Source organism: Callithrix jacchus, chromosome 5 (genome assembly GCF_049354715.1).
Source record: "Callithrix jacchus isolate 240 chromosome 5, calJac240_pri, whole genome shotgun sequence".
In the NCBI taxonomy this organism is placed as follows: Eukaryota; Metazoa; Chordata; class Mammalia; order Primates; family Cebidae; genus Callithrix; species Callithrix jacchus.
The window spans coordinates 45,516,228-45,539,212 of NC_133506.1; the positions used below are offsets into that span (position 1 = coordinate 45,516,228).

The 22,985-nt window shown below is 51.5% G+C and overlaps 1 protein-coding gene across 2 annotated transcripts; it reads left to right on the forward strand.

Moving 5' to 3' along the window:
• Positions 1 to 10,338: 10,338 nt before the first annotated feature.
• On the forward strand, positions 10,339 to 16,151 carry SNAI1 (snail family transcriptional repressor 1). 2 transcript variants are annotated; one of them, XR_013536367.1, is made up of 4 exons: positions 10,339 to 10,500; positions 11,181 to 11,708; positions 11,789 to 12,359; positions 15,177 to 15,310. XR_013536367.1 is itself a non-coding variant. In XM_035298914.3 (3 exons), the coding sequence occupies exons 1-3, from the start codon at positions 10,419 to 10,421 to the stop codon at positions 15,359 to 15,361; spliced, it is 795 nt and encodes a 264-aa protein (XP_035154805.1). In that variant the 5' UTR covers positions 10,339 to 10,418; the 3' UTR covers positions 15,362 to 16,151. The 2 variants fall into 2 exon arrangements, 1 of the variants encoding a protein (XP_035154805.1); XM_035298914.3 differs by lacking the exon at positions 11,789 to 12,359 and having other exon boundaries at positions 15,177 to 16,151.
• Positions 16,152 to 22,985: the final 6,834 nt, after the last annotated feature.

The window sequence follows — 22,985 nt, forward strand, 5'->3', positions numbered from 1 at the left end:
ACCGTGCCCCGCATGTTAGTTTTTAAAATATAAATAATAGAGACAAGGTCTTGATATGTTTGCCCAGGCTGGTCTTGAACTCCTGGACTCAACTGATCCTCTCGCCTTGGCCTCCCAAAGTGCTGCGATTACAGGTGTGAGGCACTGGGCTTAGCCAGGTTCTGTTTTTGTAAGTATTAATTATTATTATTATTATTTTGAGAGAGAGTGTCTATTGTCCAGGCTGGAGCTCAATGGCGAAATCACTGCTCACAGCACCCTTGACCTCCTGGGCTCAAGTGATCCTCCCACTTCTGCCTCCCAAGTTGCTGAAACTATAGGTGCACACCGTCACACCTGGCTAAGTTCTGTATTTTTTGTAGAGATGAGGTTTCGCCATTTTGCCCAGGCTGGTCTCGAATTCCCAGGCTCAAACAATCTGCCCACCTCAGCTTCCAAAGTGCCGGGATTACAGGCATGAACCATGATGTCCAGCAAGCAGGGGATTTGAAGGTTCACATATCGCCCTAACTGAGGTTCCCAATTAATGTTATCTATCATTAAATCAGTTGCAACGTTCATCTATAGAAGCCACTCTTAGCTCAAGGACCATACAAAAAAACAAACCTTGGTCAGATTTGGCCTGATGGCTGTAGTTTGGCAACCTGTGGTCTAAAGGGAAATCAACAAAATAAATGAAACATACACCATGCCCAGATTGTGAGCAAAGTGGAGAAAAACCAAGCGGCGAGAGGGTAAGGAGTGCCAGAGAGAAAGGGAGGAGAGGGGAATGCATCGGTGGCCTGGGGGGCTTTGCTGTGATGGGGGTGAGCCCCGGGCTATCTGGGAGAAAAGCTGGGAGAAGACAGAGAACACCAGATGCAAGGTCCCGAAGCAGGAGCAGGGCTGGTGTGGTTTTCCCTGCAGCCGGAGCCTTGTGGGCAATGGGAAGCATGGGGACTAGAATGGGGAGCACAAGGGGCCACAGGGGGGCCCCAATCCTGTACAGCCTTGTGAGCCATGGTGAAGCCTGTGGCTTTTCCTACAAGAGAGCAGGGACTGGGGAGGGTAATGTACTCACAGAAGGGCATCAACTTTTTTTTTTTTTTTTAAAGTCTTACTCTGTTGCCAGGCTGGAGTACAGTTGAGCGATCTCTGCTCACTGCAACCTCTGACTCCCAGGTTCCAGAAATTCTTCTGCCTCAGCTGGGATTACAGGCACGCACCACCACACCTAGCTAACTTTTGATTTTTGTAATTTTAATAAGACAGGTTTTCACCATGTCGGTCAGGTTGGTCTTGAACTCCTGACCTCATGATCTGCCTGCCTTGGCCTCCCAAAGTGCTGGGATTACAGGTACAGGTGTGAGCCACCTCGCCCAGCTTTTTTTTTTTTGAGATGGAGTCTTGCTCTGTCGCCTAGGCTAGAGTGCAATGGTGCTATCTCCGCTCACTGCAACCTCCCCTTCCGGGGTTCAAGCAATTCTCCTGCCTCAGCCTCCTGAGTAGCTGGGATTATAGTCACCTGCCACAATGCCCAGCTAATTTTTTGTATTTTCAGTAAAGACAGGGTTTCACCATGTTCGCCAGGCTAGTCTTGAACTCCTGACCTCAAGTGATCCACCCACCTTAGCCTCCCAAAGTGCTGGTATTACAGGTGTGAGTCACCGAGTCTGGCTGGGCATCAACATTTTAACAGCTGCAAAAGATTCCATTGATAGGCCTGTTAGACACTCAACAAGTCCTCTCTCATGGACAACTTTTGCCACCCTATTAAAAATTTATGCAGGCTGGGAGAGGTGGCTCACACCTCTAATCCCAGTGCTTTGAGAGGCTGAGGCGGGTGGATCACAAGGTCAGAGGTTGAAGATCAGCCTGGCTAACATGGTGAAATCCTGCCTCTACTAAAAATACAAAAAAATTCTCCAGATGAGGTGGCAGGATGTCTGGAGGCTGAGGCAGGAGAATCACTTGAACCCTGGGGGGCGGAGGTTGTGGTGAGCCTAGATCACGCCATTGCACTCCAGCCTGGGCGACAGAGTGAGATTCCATTTCAAAAAAAAAAAAAAAAAATGCAATTGTCCAGATTCGTGGCTCACACCTGTAATTCCATTACTTTGGGAGGCTGAGGTGGAAGAACTGCTTGAGCCTAGGAGTTTGAGACCAGCCTGGGCAACATGGTGAGACCCCCATCTCTAAAAAAGCAAATGCCGATAACACTTGTAAATGATAAAAAATAAAATCAAGACACGGGAAAGGGCATTTAGTAAAGACTCTTCCTTTCACCCTGCTGACAGCTACCAACTACACATTACCAGTTTATTGTGTCTCTCTCCAGAGATGGTTTATGTCTCTAAGAAATACCCGTATAATAGGGTTTTGCACGGTGCCTTTTTTTTTTTTTTTGAGACAAAGTCTCACTCTGTCACCGAGGCTGGAGTGCAGTGGCAAAATCTCGGATCACTGCAACCTTCACCTCCTGGGATCAAGCTATTCTCCTGCCTCAGCCTCCCAAGTAGCTGGGACTACAGGCGAGCGCCACCACGCCTGGCTAATTTTTTCTGTTTTTAGTAGTGACAGCGTTTCGCCATGTTGGCCAGGTTGGTCTGAATGCCTGTCCTCTGGTGATTCGCCCGCCTCAGACTCCCAAAGTGCTGGGATTACAGGTGTGAGCCACCATGCCTGGTTCATACCTTGCTTTTTAGCACTTAACATATTTTTTTTTTTTTTTGAGAAAGAGTCTCGCTCTGTCACCTGGGCTGGAGTACAGTGGGGTGATCCTCAGCTCACTGCAACCTCTGCCTTCCGGGTTCAAGCCATTTTCCTGCCTCAGTCTCCTGAGTGGCTGGGACTACAGGCTCGTGCCACCACTCCTGGCTAATTTTTTGTATTTTTTCTTTGAGATGGAGTTTCGCTCTTGTTACCCAGGCTGGAGTGCAATGGTGCGATCTCGGCTCACCGCAACCGCCACCTCTTGGGTTTAAGCAATTCTCCTGACTCAGCCTCCCGAGTAGCTGGGACTACAGGCGCGCGCCACCATGCCCAGCTAATTTTTGTATTTTTAGTAGAGACGGGGTTTCACCATGTTGATCAGGATGGTCCCGATCTCTTGACCTCGTGATCTACCCGCTTGGTCTCCCAAAGTGCTGGGATTATAGGCGTGAGCCACCGTGCCCAGCCAATTTTTTGTATTTTTAGTAGAGATGGGGTTTCACTGTATTAGCCAGGATGGTCTCCATCTCCTGGCCTTGTGATCTGCCCACCTCAGCCTCCCAAAGTGCTGGGATTACAGGCATGACCCACCTCGCCTGACCCAGAACTTAATATCTTGTTATGATTTCATATTCATTACATCCAGAGCTTTTTCCTTCTTTTCCGCAGATGGGTAACATATCAGTTAGTACCTGCAGGGCCTTGTCTGTGTGCAGAAGCTTAGAATACCACTTTGGGATGCTATAGGGACACCCCTGAAGATGAGCCTCCTACATCGAGCCTGGCACCCAGCAGGTGCTGGGTAAATAGGATTGAAAAGGCTAGCTGTAATTCTGGTACTTTGGAGGCCGAGGTGGGAGGTTTGCTTGAGCCCAGGAGTTTGAGACTAGTCTGGATAACATGGCGAGACCCCCATCTCTAATTTTAAAAATTATAAATAAAAATTTTAAAGGTTTGTATATCTTATCTTGAAGCCTCCACCTCTGGGTCACGCCCAACAGACTTAGACCTTGACCCAGAAACTTCCCTTGGAAGTAGTTTGTATCCTGAAATGGTGACTTCACAGAGGGCTTATTGCGTAAGGCCCATGGCCAAATCACTGTTTTTAGGCAAGTGTGAGACATTGGAAGGGGTTTTATTTATTTATTTTTTAAGATGGAGTCTTGCTCTGCTGCCAGGCTGGAGTGCAATGGCGCGATCTCAGCTCACTGCAACCTCCACCTCCTGGGTTCAAGTGATTCTCCTGCCTCAGCCTCCCAAGTAGCTGGGACTACAGGTGCATGCCACAACACACAGCTAATTTTTTTTTTTTTTTTAGACGGAGTTTCACTCTTGTTACCCAGGCTGGAGTGCAATGGCGCGATTTCGGCTCACCACAACTTCTGCCTCCTGAGTTCAAGCAATTCTCCTGCCTCAGCCTCCCGAGTAGCTGGGACTAGAGGCGCGCGCCACCATGCCCAGCTAATTTTTGTATTTTTAGTAGAGACGGGGTTTCACCATGTTGACCAGGATGGTCTCAATCTCTTGACCTCATGATCCATCCACCTTGGCCTCCCAAAGTGCTGGGATTATAGGCGTGAGCCACCGCGCCTGGCCCAATTTTTGTATTTTTAGTAGAGACAGGGTTTCACCATGTTGGCCAGGATGATCTTGATCTCTTGACCTCGTGATCCACCTGCCTCAGCCTCCCAAACTGCTGAGATTACAGGTGTGAGCCACCATGCCCAGCCAGATTTTGTTTTATAAATCCAGAATGAGGATGGCAGTAGAGCATTGACTCATTCAGGGAACTTTCTGTAGACATTGTCTTTCTCTCAAGATTAACTTTCCAACTCCTGATCAATTTATTCACCGATGATGATCCAATCAACAGTGGCCAGCAGCCTAATAAACAAAGAGCTCTTAGAAATTAAGAAGTTCATTCACTGGAAGGACATGCAGGATTAAACAAACAGAAGGAAATCAAGTTAATCAATTTGGTGACCAAAGGACATGAAGCAATAGTTCAGAACACAGAGAAACAGAAAGAGCTTTGGAGTATGTAAACAATGCTCCACCCTGGCCTCCTGCGGTGGCTCTCACCTGTAATCCCAGCACTTTGGGAGGCCAATGTGGGCAAGTCACCTGAGGTCAGGAGTTCGAGACCAGCCTTAACAACATGGAGAAACTCTGTTTCTACTCAAAATACAAAATTAGCCGGGAGTGGTGGCGCATGCCTGTACTCCCAGCTACTTGGAGGGCTGAGGCAGGAGAATTGCTTGAACCCAGGAGGCGGAGGTTTCACTCAGCCGAGATCATGTCAATTGCCCTCCATTCTGGGCAACAAAAGTGAAACTCTGTCTCAAAAAAAAAAAAAAAAAAAAAAAAAAAAGCTCCACCCCAGTCACGTGAAATGACAACAGGAGATCCCATTTTCCCTTATCAGACAGGCAAAGATAAAAAAGGTAAAGGCCAGAAAATGGCTCATGACTGTAATCTCAGTACTTTGGGAGGCTGAGGCAGGTGGATCACATGAGTTTGAGCTTAGACAACATGGCAAAACCTTGGCTCTACAAAAAAAAAAAAAAATTAACTGGATATGATGTCTTGCACCTGCAGACCCAGCTACTCTCGAGGCTGAGGTGGGAGGATCACTTGAGCCTGGGAGGTGGTGGTTGCAGTGAGCAGAGATTGTGCCATGGCACTCCAGTCTGGGTGACAGAGTGAGACTGTCTCAAAAAATAAAAAATAAAAAAAAGTTAGGGTCAGGTGTGGTGGCTCAAGAGGCTGAGGCCGGAGAATCACTTGAGCCCAGGAGATGGAGGCTGCAGTGAGCTATGATCAAGCCACTGCACTCCAGCCTGGGCAACACAGTGAGACACTGTCTCAAAAAAAAAAAAAAAAAGACAATACTCTGTGTTGGGCAACTTTTGAAAAGGGGCCCTCAACTCCCTGCTAGTGGGAGTTTAATCTGTTTGGATGACATTCGGACAAATGTATCAACATTTTATATAACATACCCTTTGACATGGAGTGCAAAGATGTGTGTATATACAGGGCATTCACTGAAATTGCCACATTATTTGTAGTGGCCAATAAATTGCAATTTAACCTAAATGCCCATCATGAGTCTTCTCATTAGGTAAATTGTGTGGATGTGGTATAATCCATACAAAGAAAAGTCTGCAGCCCTGCAGAAAGTTAAGGGCACTGCATGTCATGATATGGGGTGATTTTTAAAACACTGAATATTGCTATAGCATTACCCATGTGATAATGATTCAAAAGAAAAAAAATGTTATAGCAAGTTGTAGGCTAGTGTGGAGGTTCCTATTTGTAATACATAAAGGGATATATATATGTAACACAGGACCTCACTCTCTTGCCTAGGCTGGAGTGCAGAGGTGTGATCTTGGTTCACAGCAGCCTCTACCTTCCAGCTCCACTGATCCTCCCACCTCAGCCTCCCGAGTACCTGGGACAACAGGCAGTCAACATGCCTTGCTTTTTTCTTTTCTTTTCTTTTAAAGAGACATTGTTTTGGTTTTGCCTGGGCTTGTCTCAAACTTCTGGGATAAAGTGATCCTCCTACCTAGGCCTCCCAAAGCACTGGGATTACAGGCGTGAGCCACCACCCACAGCCCATGCACATGTTAATATATATGTAGGCCATCGCTGGAAGGTCATACAAGACGCTAGTTTTTTAAAAAAGTTGCTTTGGGGAGGGAAAAGGAGGTCTGGAATGGAGGGAGGCTTCTTTTAGTTGGGTAATTGTAAATCACATTATTTAGCTACTGGTTTCACTTCTAGTGGGAGATCGGCACCTGCAAAAAATGCAGGCTTCTATTCAGATGTATGTTCAGAAGGCTTTCTGATCCAGAAGCCTTTCGTCATCACACTAGGTATTCCCAGATTGCCCTCCAGGCAGTTGCACCAGCCTTCCACCCCCAAAAAAGGCGCGTGGGCCCAGCACCCCGCGACGATTGCAGAGAGGCATCTTGGCCAGCAGAGGGCGCAAGAGGACCGCGCCCCGGGCCTCGGGCAGGACCCCTCGTGCGGGGAGGGAGCGAGGGCCTGGCCCTGCCGGGTCCAAGGCCGCCAGGGCTGGAAACGTTGCCCATTTCCGGGAGGACCTGACACCACAGTATCAAAAGTGTCACCTCGCCTTCCCCTGCAAAGGGAGCTGGACCGCGGCCAAGAGGCCTGGCCCGAAGCCTCCTCTCACCCCGTGGTCTCCGCCGCCTGCAGGAGGGAGGGTGGTGAGGGCGGGCCTGGAGGGGGGCGGCGGGGACAATTCGATCCGATCCGAGCAAGTCCCCTCCCCTCTGCGTTGCCGCCCACCCCCATGCCCCGCGCAGGTACCCGACCATTGAAAGAAAGTGGAAAGCGTGAGGCCCAGGCTGTGGCTGCTTGCAAGTACTTGACTGAGCCCCCACTACTGCTTCGAAGAAACCAGTAAGGCAATGAGAAAGGTGGGCCAGGCGCGGTGGCTCACTCCTGTTATCTCACCAAGTTGGGAGGCCAAGGAGGGAGAATCGATTGGGCCGCAGAGTTCGAGACCAGCCTGGGTAACATAGCGGGACCCCATCTCTACAAAAAATAAATTAGCCAGGCATGGTAGCGCGTCTCAGTGAAGAAAGGGGGGTAAATAAAAAAGGTGGGTTCTTGGGCAGGGGTGGATCCTACTTTAGCTAGGGTGATCAGGGGAGGCTCCCCTGAGGAGGTGACTTACATTTTTTGTGTTAAATATATCATTCATCTCTAAAAGTGTTTAAATTGTCTATGTACACTGAATGTCATGAAGATGTTGTAAAATAAACAGTCTGTGTACAGTGTATTAATAATAAAGATCCCACTCTGCCTAGGAAACAGATTATTACCAAAATTCTAGAAACTTCATGTGCAGCCTGTTCTTGCCTCCCTTCCCCACCAACCGCTCTTCAGAATTTTGTATCAAACATCTCCTTGCAGCCAGCGCGGTGGCTCACCCCTGTAATCCCTGCACTTTGGGAGGCTGAGCCCAGGAGTTCCAGGCTGCAGTGAGCCGTGATCGTGCCACTGCACTCCAGCCTGAGTGACAGAGCAAGACCTTGTCTCAAAAACAAAACAAAAAAGCACTTCCTTGCTTTTCTTTCTAATTCTACAACCCCCACATACATCCTTAAATAATGTAGGGTTTAAATCTGCCTGCTTCAAAACCTCATGCAAATCCAAATAACTATGCATTTGTTTATGACTTCTGCTCCACACTTTGTTTCTGAGATTTATCCTTGTGGCTGCACGAAGCTGTGGTTGGTTTTTGTTGCTGTATAGTATTCTATTAGAGGATTGCACCACTGTTCATTCATCCATTCTACTGTTGATAAACAGCTGTGTTGTATCCAGTTTTGTTTTTGATTTTTTGCTATTAGGAACGAGGGTGCAATATCCTTTTGTGTTTTTTTTCTGGGTTTGGGGCTGGATAGCAGTTCTTAACCTTGCTCATTATAATCCCAAGGGGAGTTTTTAAAAATGCTGATGCCAGAGGACCCACCCAAACTAATAAATCAGGATGTCGGTGGGGGTGGGTGGGCAGAGGCTTAGGTGTTTTAATCCTTCCCTATGGGGATCTAATGTGTTGCCAGAACTGAGAACCCCTGGGATGCAGTTGGCTCGAGGACGGACTTGCTGGGAGAGGAGAGTCACCTGTTACGAGCGGATGCAAAACTTTTCCAAAGTGACTGTGTCCACCGACACTCTTGCCTGTCCTCACCTCCTCATCCACACTTGACGGTGACCACATTTTTCCTTGTTGTCCTTCGGATGGGCGTGAAATGGCATCTCACTGTGAATGTGCCATTTCTCTCTTTACTAAATGAGGCTGAGCAGTTGGTGACATTGCTCCTGAAACAAACAGTGAAAGCCAGCCAGCGGGAAGATCTAGAAGCAAAAGGCTTAGGGGAGAGGAGGAGGAACAGCAGGTGCCAAGGTGGGAAAGGTCTGGGATGTTGGAGGCACAGAAGGAAGGCTGGGGGCGGGATCCTTGTGCTTGGAAGAGGGAGAGAGGCTCAAGCCAAGGTCAGCTGGGGTCAGAGCAGCAGGGCCGCACTGGCCAAGGAGAGGATTTCGGCACATGGGAGGGTTTGAGCAGAGGAGGGGGTGACCTGGCCTCACTCTAGATTCAAGGAGAGGATCCTGATTGAAGCTAAATTGACATGGGAGGGGTAGTATTCTGCCTAATGACTACTTGTTGCCTGTCTCCCCCACCCTACTCCCACTCTCCAACTAGAACCAGGGGAGGATGGTTGTGCTCACTGCTGTTACACCTGGCACCGAGTGACCAAAACAGACAATAGTCCTGCCCTTCGAGTTGTTGTTGGTTGGGGGGAGGGTGCGTAAAGGTGTTCATGGTCTTCCTTCACAGATGGAAACAGGCATGGCGAGACCTGTGGGGTTTATTTCAGCACCACCCCTGGGCCTGGCATGCCTCCAGGGAAGCTGGGGTAGGGGTGCAGCTGCTCCTCACCTGGGCCCACCACACATACATTCAGTCAGGGTCCCTTAGGAGCCGTGAGAGCCTGTAGACAGGATGGGGATCTTCAAAGGGCTCAGGAGACACACCGGCCTCATCCCAACTCTTTGCCGGCCTACGGGGATCTTTTTCAAGGAAACTCTAACCAGGTACCTCCTCAGCTGAAAATCCTTCGGTGGCTCCCCAGTGCCCTTGAGGCAAAGTCCAGATTCCTCACATCTGACCCCTCCGGGCCTGCCCACCCCACCCCATCCCTGGGAGCTGCTCTCCAGGAGTTACTCGGAAGCAGTTGCCAGTTCTTCCCTCGGGCCTTTCCCCTTGATAATTCTTCACTTCCTCTGGGCAGTCACCCCGACCCCCTGTCAGGTGACCCGCCTCTTAACGGTCGCCGCGTCCCGTCTCTCCCCCACCAAAGCACACTTCCCTTTGCATTGTAATTGTCTGTTTACTTCAGCTGTCTCCCCCATTGGACGGGTAGCTAAACTTCGAGAGAGGCTCTGAGTGTCCTGTCCAGGGCTGTGCCCCGGCCCCAGGTACAGTGCCCCACACGTGCTGGACGCTCCGTAAACACTGGCTAAGGGAAGGAACGGGCGCACTTCGCTAGGCTGCTTTGCAAAAAAGCCATGGCATTTCATGCTGCCAAGAGCCACGTGTAGTGTCCGTTTCCTCGCATCCTCCCCAGCAATATGCATTTCCCTCCTCAATGCCACGCTCTCCAGGCGCCAGCCGGGCGGAGGAAATTTCCGCCCCCTCCCAAGCCCGAGGCGGGGGCGGGCTTCGGAAGGTCAGGTGTCCCGGCCCGCGCGCAGCGCCAGGGGGCGTCAGAAGCGCTCCGACCGTGGGGCGCTGAGCGGGTGGGTGCGAGGGGTCCCGCCTCGCAGGGGCCTAAATGCGCCCGATGTCCCGCCCCGGACAGCCCCAGCACTGGGAACGACCAGCGCTGCGCTCCCGAACCCCGCCTTGCAGGAGCCTCCGCCCGGGCTCCCAGCGCCACGCGGCGCGAGCCGGGTCCGCCCCCGGCGCACCTGCTCGAGGCGTGGCCTTCGGCGGAGACGTGCCTCCGATTGGTGCTGAGGTGACAAAGGGGCGAGGCAGATAAGACCCCTCCCCTGCCGCCCCCTGGAGTATTTAAGGGAGTTGGCGGCGCGGGTGCACTCATTGCGCCGCGGCACGGCCTAAGCGGTGGTTCTCCTGCGCTACTTCTGAGCGACTCGGCGACCCCGGTGCGTTGGCCACCATGCCGCGCTCTTTTCTTGTCAGGAAGCCCTCCGACCCCAATCGGAAGCCTAACTACAGCGAGCTGCAGGACTCTAATCCAGGTGCGTTGGAGGGGTCCCGGGCTCCAGGAGATTTGGGGGAGACAGGCGAAGGCTGCGTGGGGGGCACCTGAAGGAGGCGGCCTGCTTGGGCCAGGATCGATTCGCAGGATGTTTTGTGGAGCATTGAGGGCTCGGGCTCGGGAGACCGGGCAGGTAGGTCTCCAGTCCCAGGGATCTATCTGAGTGGTTTGGGGGGTGCCGTGTAGCGGGCAGGGGTCTTGCGCTTGGGGGGCCTTTGTAGCCTGCGAGAGGCGCAGGAGCTCCCGAGGGGAAGGAGGCCTGTGCCAGGAGGGCCCGCCGGACGCTGCTGGGGAGAGTCCGGAGTCCAGAGTGTTGAGGAGAGGGGTGGAGAGACCAGATGTGTGTGAGGAGGGGGACTGGGGTGGAGTGGTGGCTCGGGGGCTGGGGTAATGGGCTTCTGGCTTCAGGCTGGGGACTTGGGACTCAGGAGACCGAGATCTGGAAATGACCCTCTTCAACTGGGGGTCCTACCTGTGAGAGACTCAGGTTGGGTGACCTGGGCGAGGAGGGCAGGAATTTGGTCTGCCCTATGGATAATTTTATTGATCTAATTATGTGTTGAGAGTCAGCCTCACCCAGCCCCTGGCCAGCGGTGGGCTCTAGTTTGTTGATTGAGTGAATGATTTAATTAACGCCTGACTCTGCTCTTTCTCCCTCAGAGTTTACTTTCCAGCAGCCCTATGACCAGGCCCACCTGCTGGCAGCCATCCCACCTCCGGAGATCCTCAACCCCACGGCCTCGCTGCCAACGCTCATCTGGGACTCTGTCCTGGCCCCCCAAGCCCAGCCAACTGCCTGGGCCTCCCTTCGGGCCCAGGAGAGCCCCAGGGCGGCAGAGCTGACCTCCCTGTCAGATGAGGACAGCGGGAAAGGCTCCCAGCCCCCCAGCCCACCCTCACCGGCTTCTTCGTCCTTCTCTTCCACTTCGGCCTCTTCCTTGGAGGCCGAGGCCTATGCTGTCTTCCCAGGCTTGGTCCAAGTGCCCAAGCAGCTGGCCCAGCTCTCTGAGGCCAAGGATCTCCAGTCTCGAAAGGCCTTCAACTGCAAATACTGCAACAAGGAATACCTCAGCCTGGGTGCCCTGAAGATGCACATCCGAAGCCACACGCTGCCCTGCGTCTGTGGCACCTGTGGGAAGGCCTTCTCTAGGCCCTGGCTGCTGCAAGGCCACGTCCGGACCCACACTGGTAAGTGCCCCTCCTGGCCCGCCCCACTGCTTTCTCTGCCAGCTTTTGTGAATCTGGGCTTACTTTTCTCATTCTCAAAGTTGTAGACACGGAGGCCCCGAGTCTCCTAACTTCTAACTCAAGTTCAGGGGCCCGGCTCTCTGGAAACGTTTGGCAGAAATGTTCCTTCATCAGCTAAGCAGATGGGCAAAGCAGACACCTTTCCAATCCCCTGCAGCCAGCTTCTCAGCCAAATGGGTAGGAGCTGGATATGGGAAAGGTGCCACCAGCACCTTGTGGTGGTGGCCAGGTGCGAAGGGGTCCGCCTGGCCCCACCCTCTCCTGATCCACCCCTCCCTAGCCAGACAGGATGTTGTCAGACCCCCCCCCCACCTGGCTCTGAATCCTGCTTTGAGAACTTTCTCAAAGCTTGGTCTGATGTTTCACTTCTGTGAGCCTCATTTTCCCTATCTTTCAGATGGGCATGAGAACAGCCTATGGGGTTTCTATGCAGGCTAAATGCAGGAATGCGTATGGGAAGCACCTGGCAAAGTGCCTGGTACCTGCTAAATGCTCACAAAAATGCTTCCTTGCCGTTTGCTCGGCTTCCCTGCTGTGTGACTTTGGGCAAGCAACTTAACCTCTCTGAGCCTCAGGGGAGGATTATGATAGGTAAGTTTTAGAGAGTGACTGTGAAGGTTGATAATCACTTTATGCTAATCACTTTGCAGTAATTTATCATACCTGGTGGTTCTCTGGTCTGCTTCCCCACCCCCACTCAGTCCTATCTGGCAGACCAGGAAAGGCATCTTTGGGGCAGACAGCGCAATCATGTCTTGGTGTCTTGAAAATTTACTAAATGCGTAGGAAACTTTCTGGACGTGGAGAAAAGGTAGAACTTTTTAGAACTTGAATGGTGGTGACCACCATGCCCAGAGCTGCTCTGGAGAGTGACGGTTGAGAGAGGAGATTCCAGGGGTTCACCCCGGGCAGGTTCTGCCATTTCCTGACCCAGCACCTGACCTCGGAGTGGTGAGGGTCAGTGCGGTGTCTGGAAGGCCTGGCCTTTTGCAGGCTTTATTGGCATCTTACTCAACTAAGGCTACCCATTTCTCTTCCTTTGTGCACCCTTAGCCCTGATTTTAACATGTAAAGGTCCAACTGCCTGGCCTTCTGGGTGCCTGCCTAGCTCACAGGGCTCTATTTTGGGAGCGTTGAACCCCTCAGGGTGCTGCTCTGCTGTCCCCCCTCCCTTGCCCCCAATCCGGCATTATTTTAATGTAAAGGCACGGCTGGGACACAGAAATGTATCACTGCTGTCCTCATTGACTCCCATTGTGTGCCTTAATGGTGGGCCCAGTGGGTGGGGGCTGGGAGGAGCAGAGCAGGTGCATGGGGCAGCGGTGCCCAGCACCTGTTCCAGTCGCAGCTGCTGGCCCAGTGCATGGCAGGCCCCTTTAATCCGGGGGTATCGCATGTACGGTGCCCCCCTCGGTGGCCTTTGTCCCCGCCGGCCTGGTGCCGATTTCACACTTGCCAGGAGAACCATGAAGGCGTCTGCGGGGCGCGGGATCTGAGAAGTGTAGTCTTCGACTCCTGCATGTGCACACAGCCCCACTCCCAGAGCCCATCATGTATGTCCTAGAACGTCTCCTTTCTCTTTTGTTCGTGTGTGTGCCATCACACTTAAAGCACTTACTGTGCAGGAGGCAGTGCTCAGGCTCACCACAGCCCTGGGAAGGGGGTACCATCATAACCCGCCCAGTCTTACGAATGGACTCCAGCCCCTTTACCAGATCTCCAGAGTCAGCCCTTAGTTCACAAGTGAGAACTTAACTTTCTCTTTCACATGAAGACTCAGAATGCAATCAACAAACCCTGCAGGCCCAACGTGCGGAGTAATGGCAGAGTGGAGTAGTATGCTCTCCCAGCCATCCCCTCCCCCATCCCCTAGGTCCCCCACCCTGTGGAGTGGTACATTTCCAGAGACTGAGCCCAGCTCTCAGGCTCTCCGTAGGTCCCTGTTGAATGTATAGGTCCCATTGGAAGCATCCTCTGGACTCCCTCCTACCCTGCTAGCTCAGTGAAGCACCCTAGGTACCCAGGAGTTGATGGAATTAATTCACTCCCAGCTCTTAAATTTCATCCAGCACTGGGATTTAACAGCCAGCCCTGGCCTTAGGGCATATCGGACTGGGTGTGAAGGGATAGGAGAATTGCATATTTTTTAAAAAGACTGTTCAGTATTATAGAATAGTGTGTAGCACATAGTAGGAGCTCAATAATTTAAAAAAAATTTTATAGACAGGGTCTTTCTTTGTTGCCCAGGCTGGTCTCAAACTCCTGGCTTCAATCAATTCTCCTGCCTCACTCGGCCTCCCAGAGTGATGGGATTACAGGCATGAGCCACCACACCTGGCCTCCATAGGTTTCTGTTTAAAGAGTAACTATTATTACTTTTTGTTTGGAAAATGCTGTGTCCCCAAAAAAAGACAAAACAACCTGATTGGTGTTTTTGGAACTGTAGGCTTTTGGTTGGAGCAGAGATTGTGATGAGGCACGAGTAAGGGGCAGGCTCCTCTGAGGCCTTTTTATTTTTAAGAATACTTATTTCTTCTCTAAGGGCTTATTGAGGACTGAGTTCCCAACACAGCCTTAGCCAGGCAGTTGGTGTGTCATGGGCACTGGTTTCTGTAGCCTCTTGGGTGGTAGAAAGGGGCCCAGGCCCTGGGCTGGGCTTAAATGGACTCAGGGAAGCCCCTGCCCTTATGGGATTCGGCCTCATTGGAGAACAGACAAGGAGATTTGGGATTTCGGCACAGGAGGTGGGGTGGTGAGCAAAGCAGGATGCTGGCCGGGCCCGGGGGTGGCCTAACCACCTTGCAGTGGGGGTGGGGAGGCCTAGTAAGGCTGACTCTAGCTTTGGCCCCCAACAAAATAAATCAAGGAGTGACTCCAGGACCACAAGGCACACCAGCCACATCGTCCGTTGACTGAAGGCAGTAAGGACAGTGGGTGAAATCAGAGGCTTTGGGGTCCTGCCAGGGGACCCTGAACATGCTACTTCTGGGCCTCGGTTTCACCCTCTCTGAAATGAGGACCACTGTAGGATTGAGTGACAGTAGGACCAATCAGTAAAAGTGTGCAGTCATCATTGCACCCCTTCCCACGTTCCTGCAGGATGATGAGTGCTGTACCCCATCTCCTGCCACTTACCGACCCCTATGAGTGGGGAGCGAATAGCCCCATTTTACAGGTGGAAGATGCAGGCTCAGAGAAGCCAGACAGCTTGCCTGGGGTTGTACCGTGGGAAGCAGCAGAGCTCTGTCAGGTCCTGGCCTTTGGAGCCTGGATGCTCGTTTCACTGTGGCCTGGCTTTCCTGGGATCATGGGATTCTTTCAGGTTTTGGGGCACGTGGGGAGGGATTCCCATCGCTGCCAGCTGTTGTCCCACGGCTCACTCAGCCTTTCTGGCCATTCTCTCCCCAGGCGAGAAGCCCTTCTCCTGTCCCCACTGCAGCCGTGCCTTTGCCGACCGCTCCAACCTGCGGGCCCACCTCCAGACCCACTCGGACGTCAAGAAGTACCAGTGCCAGGCATGCGCTCGGACCTTCTCCCGAATGTCCCTGCTCCACAAGCACCAAGAGTCCGGCTGCTCAGGATGCCCTCGCTGACCCTCTAGGCTCCCTCTTCCTCTCCTTACCAGCCCCTCCCTGACAGCCTCCCCGCAGTTCCAGCGGGAAGGGCCCAGGTCCTTCTCACTGAATTCCCTCCTGAGCACCCCACTTCTGGCTGCCTCAGCCCCACAGGACTTTGATGAAGGCCATTTTCTGGTTCTGTTTCCTCTGCCTGGGTCCCTCAGTGGGCTCTGGAAGAGGCCTGCCCGTGGCAACTTCTGTGGAGGGAGGGCAGCTGGCAGCCCCAGGCCGGGGGCTGTCCTGAGCTGGCCTTTCTGCGTGGGTTTTTGTATCCAGAGCTGTTTGGATACAGCTGCTTTGAGCTACGGGATGAAAGCGGACTCCTACCCCACTCAGGGGACCCTACTCCCCTCACCCCCACCCCACAAGGAACCCTCAGACCACCCTCCATGAGGTGTGACTGACTATGCAATAATCCACCCCCAGGTGCAGCCCCGGGGCCTGCGGAGGTGGTGGCAGACTGCTATTTCAACCTCCTGTTTGGCGGGGTGGCACCTGTTCCCGGGCAATTTAACAATGTCTCAAAAGGGACTGTGAGTAATGGCTGTCACTTGTCGGGGGCCTGAGTGGGGTGCTCTGGTCTGACCCATGTGTCTCCCAGAACTATTTTGGGTGCCTGACAGGTGGGCCTGGGAGGAAGATGTTTACATTTTTAAAGGTACACTGGTATTTATATTTCAAGCATTTTGTATCAAGGAAACGTTTTGTATAGTTATATATGCAGTTTATTGATATTCAATAAAGCAGTTAATTTATATATTAAAAAGTTTCTTTGTAATAGAGGGGTGGGTGTTTTGAAAGGTCTTTGGTAAGGGAGAAGGGGACAGGAATTCCTGAAGCTTAGATATTCTGACACAGCCTTAAAACTTGTCCTTGGGAAACTCACAGGGCTTTGGAGTCCTGGGTGACACTGTCAGGGACCTTATGAGATGGGTTTTCCCCTTGGCCCGGGTGTCTTGCCTGCTGGCATGTGGGTGAGCCGCCAGCGTCCACATGAGCTCTTCACTATACACTGTGGCTCTTGTTTCCTTTCTTGAATTTTGAAGCTGATCTGACCCTCGGGGTGCAAAGCTGGCTTCCTGGGTCTTACCAGCTAGGCAGGCTGCAAAGCTCTGTCCCAGCACTGCAGGTCTTTTGGGGTGGGATTGCCCGTTTCCCCTAGATGTGAGTAGAATTTGACCAAGGAAACAGAGGATGTCCTTCCTGTTTCCAAGGGCTCCGGGCCCCTCGGGCCTCCGTGTCAGCCCCACACCTCTGTCTTGTTGCTGGGTACCAAATGGCCTTTGATGCGAGGAAATTGGCTGGCTGGAGCCAGGAGGGTGAGAAGCCAGGCCAAAGGGTAGGGGTCACTCAGCTTCCTGCTCCCAGGACCGCATGGACGGTCAGCTTGTGTCCTGGGCTAGGGTAATTCACTCCCCGCTGGCCGGCAGTGGTGACCTCACCACTGGGGGCCTCCTGGGGCCAGGAGAAAATGAGTGTCCTTTTTGAACACAAAAGGTGCTGGAGGTGCCAGTTTCCTGCGAGAAGCTGAGGCGTCCCAGAGCTTCGGAGCCCCAGAGTCAGGCTGGGGGTGGGGGCAGCTTCATGTTCCAAAGGAGAGATGATTCTTTCTTCTAAACAGGAAATGGTGACCCGCAGGCCGGGAGCAGCCCTTAATGACTTGCAGCTTTCCTCCCAAAAGGAAAAAAAAACGTTCTCTAACAATCGCCAAATTGTGGCCTCCCTCCCTGAAGGGAAGTTAGGGAGTTGGGGAAATGGGGGTTGGGCATCAATGAGCTGAAGGCCTACTGTTTCCTGGGTCCCTGCAGGTCCCTCTAGGCCCCACAGTAGGTGCTGCCTCTGCATGAATGATTTCATGACTTCACATAATCCCTGAGGGTTTGGCCTCGGGAAAATGAGGCGCAGAGGTGGGCTTGCATGAGGTCACCAAGCCTGGCTCTCCGGTCATCCTGGGAGTTAGGTAGGCCCGGCTCATGCCCCTGCCTCTCAGGACACTTGGAGCAAGGCTCTCTCCCTCTGTGGGGCCCAGTTTCTGCCCCTATAAAAAGGGGTGACAGTAGTGCCTTCCTCTCAAGACTGTACAGAGGTGTTCATTCATTCAGGGATTTCAAGGGGGCCGTGTGTGCCAGGTCCTGGGGTTACAGCTATGAACAAGACAGGCCATCCCTGCGCTCAGGGGACATATGTTCTGGTTGGGGAGACAGAAAACAAACCAGCAATTAAATAAACAAGCCACTTTCTACAGTGATGGTGCCAGGACAGAATGAAGGCGTGCCAGGCGCTAGAAAACAGCAGGGTGGGGCTCCCCAGGCCAAGGTGGTGAGAGCCCTGATGAGCCGACATTCCGGCCTGGACCTGAAGGAGGAGAAAGACGAAGGGGAGGACCTGGGGGAGGGAACAGCAAGCCTGCTGGAATGTACTGCCCCCACAAGGAAGACCAGGATGGCGGAGGGACTGGGAAGAAGGTTGGAGAGGAGAGGGGCCCAGCTCTGTAGAGCCTGTGGTGCTAAGCAGGTGGGAATTTTGTCTAAGCCCTTAGAGCAGACAGAGGGGCTTTAAAGCAGACCAGTGCTGAGGCCTGCTGTACCTTTCCTACAAAGATCTCCCTGGCTGCTGGGAAGAATGGCGCTCAGGGGTCCAGGAGGAGAAAGACAAAAGCAGGCAGACTATGAGAAAGCTAGAGGGGGCTAGGCACGCTGGCTCATGCCTGTAATCCCAGCAACTGGGGAGGCCAAGGCAGGTGGATCACCTGAGGCGAGGAGTTCGAGACCAGCCTGGCCAACATGGCAAAACCCCGTCTCTACTAAAATACAAATATTAGCCAGGTGTGGTGGCACATGCCTGTAGTCCCAGCTACTTGGGAAGCTGAGGCAGGAGAACTGCTTGAGCTTGGGAGGCAGAGTTTGCAGTGAGCTGAGATCGTGCCATTGCACTCCAGCCTGGGCCACAGAATGAGAGAAAAAAGGCCAGAGGGGAGGAGGGAGGATGGTAGCCTGGCTCAGGGTGTTGGTGGCCTTGGAGATGAAGCCTGGATTTGTGCCTGCCCAGCCCAGGGCCTGGAACACCTGAGCCCTAGTGGCTGAGTTATTCAGTATTATTACCTGGGGAAGCTGGCTGTGGTGGCTCATATCTGTGTAGTTCCAGCTATTTGGAGGCTGAAGTGTGAGGATCACTGCTGCCCAGGAGAAGGCCAGTCTGGGCAACATAGCGAGACATTGTCTTTACAAAAAATTAAGAAAGTGGCTGGACGAGATGGCTCACACCTATAATCCCAGCACTTTGGGAGGCCAAAGGTGGGGGAATCACTTGAGACCAGGAGTTCGAGACCCCCCCGGCCAACATGGTGATATCCAGTCTCTACTAAAAAATTACAAAAATTACCTGGGTATGGTGGCGTGTGCCTGTAATCCCAGCTATTTGGGGGGCTGAGGCACAAGAATAGCTTGAACTCGGGAGGCAGAGGTTGCAGTGAGCTGAGATCGTGCCACTGCACTCCAGGCTGGACTGCAGAGTGAGACTCTGTCTCAAAAAAAACACCACCACGCTGGGCTTGGTGTAGTGCACCACCAAGGGGATGTTGGTTCTAGAGGGGTAGATACTATAAAGCTGAAAAAAGAATGGGACAGTGACTATATTCTGATCCAGAGCAAACCCCACAGCACTAAGCAAGAAATAAATCACCTGAAGATGTGCTCTTTCTGTGGGCAGAAGAGGGGTGAAAATAATCAACATGAGATTTATTCTTGTTTGTATTTGTATACGGAGACTCTGGAAGTTAGGACAATGACACAAAAGTGATTCCCTAGGGGGTTGTAGAAGGTGGGATTTGGGTGGGTGAAGACTGGAGGGAGGGAGGAAGGGAGCCATTTTTAAAAGACTTTAAAAACATTTTACTTTGAAATAATTGCAATCTGTCAGAAATGGCAAGAAACAGTAAACTGGAATCCTTCATTCAGATTATTCGATATGTTAACCTTTTATCATATCTACATTTCCCTCTCTCCCTAGACACACATGTTATTTGTTTCTGAGCCATTTACTTTTTTTTTTTGAGATGGCATCTCACTCTGTCGCTCAGGCTGGAGTGCAATGGTGTGATCTCGGCTCACTGCAACCTCCACCTCCTGGGTTCAAGCGAATCCTATGCCTCAGCCTCTCCAGTGGCTGGAGTTACAGGCATGTGCCACTATGCCCGGCTAATTTTTGTATTTTTAGAAGAGATGGAGTTTCACCATGTTGGCCAGGCTGGTCTTGAACTCCTGGCTTCAAGTGATCTGCCTGCCTTGGCCACCCAAAGAGCTGGGATTACAGGTGTGAGGTACTGCGCCCGGTCTGAACCATTTGAGAGTAAGATGTAGACGCAATGCCTTTTTACTGCTAAATATTTAAGCTATGTTTCCTAAGGATAAGGACATTCTCCCATAGTTTCATGATCAAAATTAGGAAAGGTAACATTGGTGCAATGCTTCTCTGTAACCCACAGTCATGATCGCATTTCTACAAATGTCCCAATGATGTCCTTCACAGCATTTTGGGGTTGTGGGGGAAGGACCAGGATGCAATGCAAGGATCACACTCTGCTTCACTTGTTCTGACTCATTTTTGTTTTTTGATTAAAAAAAAATATTTTTTTAATAGAGACAAGTTCTCACTCTTTTGCCAAGACTGGCCTGGAACTCCTGGCCAGTTCAAACAATCTGCCTGCCTCAGTCTCCCAAAGTGCTGGGATTACAGACATGAGCCACGGTGACCAGCTGCTTGTCCTGATTCTTTTTTTTGAGATGGTGTTTTGCTCTTGTTGCCCTGGCTGGAGTGCAATGGTGTGATCTTGGCTCACTGCAGCCTCCGCCTCTGGAGTTCAAGCGATTCTCCTGCCTCAGCCTCCTGAGTAGCTGGGATTACAGGCATGCGCCACCATGCCCAGCTAATTTTTTGTATTTTTAGTAGAGACGGGGTTTCTCCATGTTGGTCAGGCTAGTCTTGAACTCCCAACCTGAGGTGATCCGCCTGCCTTGGCCTCCCACAGTGCTGGGATTACAGGTGTGAACCACTGTGCCAGACTGTCCTCTCTTTAACCTCTTTTATCCCAAGGCAGCTCCTCAGCCTTTCTTTGTCTTTCTTGACTTTGGTGGTTTTAGAAGGGTACAGGCCGAATGTTTTGTAGAATGACCTCCAGTTTTTTCCTGATGTTTCCTCATAATTACATTTGGGATATGCGCTTTGGGCAGAACCACAGAAGCAGTGTGTGTCTTTCCTGGTGCAAGGTGTCATGAAGCACATGAGGTCAGCACATCCCAACACTGACATCAATTTTGACTGCTTGGTTATGGTGGTGCCCGCCAGCCAGGTTCCTCCTTGCTGAAGTTCCTCTTTTCTCCCTTTGCACTCCATCTGTATCTTGTGAGGAGACACTTGGAGACCATGTGAACATCCTATGATGCCTCCAATTTTCATCCACAAGTTTCAGGTCTTTCTGGTTCTTTTTGCCTTAATCAGTTACATGTTATGATGGTGGTTACCAAATGGTGATTTTCTAACCCCATCATTCCTTCTGCTTTACTGGCTTTCTCCTGCAAGACAAGACTTCCCCTCTGTTGGGGCAGGGTCTCAGAACCGTGGGGTTGGGAGAAACAGGGCTGGGAGCAGCAGGATCTGGCCAGGCCATTAGATCCTCCCTGGGGATTTTCTTTGAAACAAGTCCAGGAAATAAACTGGCTATAAAGCCAGTCTCCATGCAAGTGACCAGGGAGGCAGGTCTGGGGCCAAGGCCATCTCTGGGCACATCTGGGCTGCATTAGTGACCTGGCGGCTACTCATGGATGTCCTCTGAGCTGGGACAAGGGTCTCCTGGTAGACAGGGATGAGGGCTGTCCTTACTCTTCTTTGCTTTCAAATTTTCTTCTTTCCTTTCTTTCTTTTCCTTCCTTTCTTCCTTCCTTTCTTTTTCTTTCTTTCTTTCTTTCTTTCTTTCTTTCTTTCTTTCTTTCTTTCTTTCTCTTTCTTTCTCCTTTCTTTCTTCTTTCTCTCTCTCTTTCTTTCTTTTTTGACAGAGCGTCACTCTGTCATCCAGGCTGGAGTACAGTGGCTCAATCTCAGCTCACTACAGGCTCAACCTCCTGGGCTCAAGCAATCCTCCCAGCTCAGGCTCTTGAGTAGCTGGGACTAAACACACATACCATCATAACTGGTTAATTTTTGTATTTTTGGCAGAAATGGAGTTTCGTCATGTTGCCTAGGCTGGTCTCAAACTCCTGAACTCAAACTCTCCCCCCACCTCAGCTTCCCGAAGTGCATGAGCCACTACATCTGGCCCAAATTGTCAGTTTCCTAAATGTTACAAGAATGTATTCCCCCCTTGAAGAGTGAGAAGGTGAGATGTCAAGTTCAAGTGGCATGTGATCAATACCCTCTATCCTTATGCCTTTACTGTCCCCAGCATGATGCTGTGGAGAACTTAGTTTACATCTTTGTCAGTTAAAAAAAATGAGCAACTATATTTCTTTTCTTTTCTTTATTTTTGGAGCCTCTTTTTTTTTTTTTTTTTTTTTGAGACAGAGTCTTGCTATGTCACCCAGGCTGGAGTGCAATGGTGCGATCTCGGCTCACTGCAACCCATTCCACCTGGGTTCAAGAGATTTTCATGTCTCAGCCTCCTAAGTAGCTGGGATTACAGGTGTGTGTCATGAAGCCTGGCTAATTTTTGTATTTTTAGTAGAGACGGGGTTTCACCATGCTGGCCAGGCTGGTCTTGAACTTCTGGCCTCAAGTGATCTGCCTGCCTCAGCCTTCCGAAGTGCTGGGGTTACAGGCCTGAGCCACTGCACCTGGTCCATTTTGCATCTTTGTTTTTGAGTTTGTTTAGCCGGACTCCCCTCTGTTGTGACACCCACAGTTAAGTGACCTAGTGGTTTCCGAGCCCTGCCCTCATCAAATTCCCATGAACTGGGTTGAGAACAGCAGCAATTTATTCCTTCATGGTTCCAGAGGTCAGAGCGGGACATCAAGGCATCATCGCAGGGCTGCACTCCTGCCAAAGACTCTAAGGGAGAGCCCTTCCTTGCCTCTTCTCTGTGTCTCTGTTTCTCTCTCTCTTTTTTTTTTTGATGAAGTCTCACTTTCTCATCCAGCCTGGAGTGTAGTGGCACAATCTCGGCTCCCTGCAACCTCCGCCTTCTGGGTTCAAGCAATTCTCCTGCCTCGGCCTCTGGAGCATCTGGGATTAAAGGTGTGTGCCACCACCACGTCGGCTAATTTTTGTATTTTTTGTAGAGAGGGGGTTTCACCATGTTGGCCAGGCTGGTCTCAAACTCCTGACCTCAGGTGAGCTGTCCTCCCCGGCCTCCTAAAGTGATGGGATTACAGGCATGAGCCACCTCGCCCGGCTGGCCGTCCATTTCCCTTAAGACACCAGTCATTGGATGTGGCGGCCACCCTGATCCAAGATGAGCTCATCTTTACTTGATTGTATCCACAAAGATCCTGTTTCCAAATAAGGCCACATTCACAAGTCCTGGGAATTGACTTGAACATATCTCTGGGGTCTATAGTTCAACCCCAGGTGTATCGGTGGCTATAGCCAAAGGTTAGGCAAGTCTTTCTC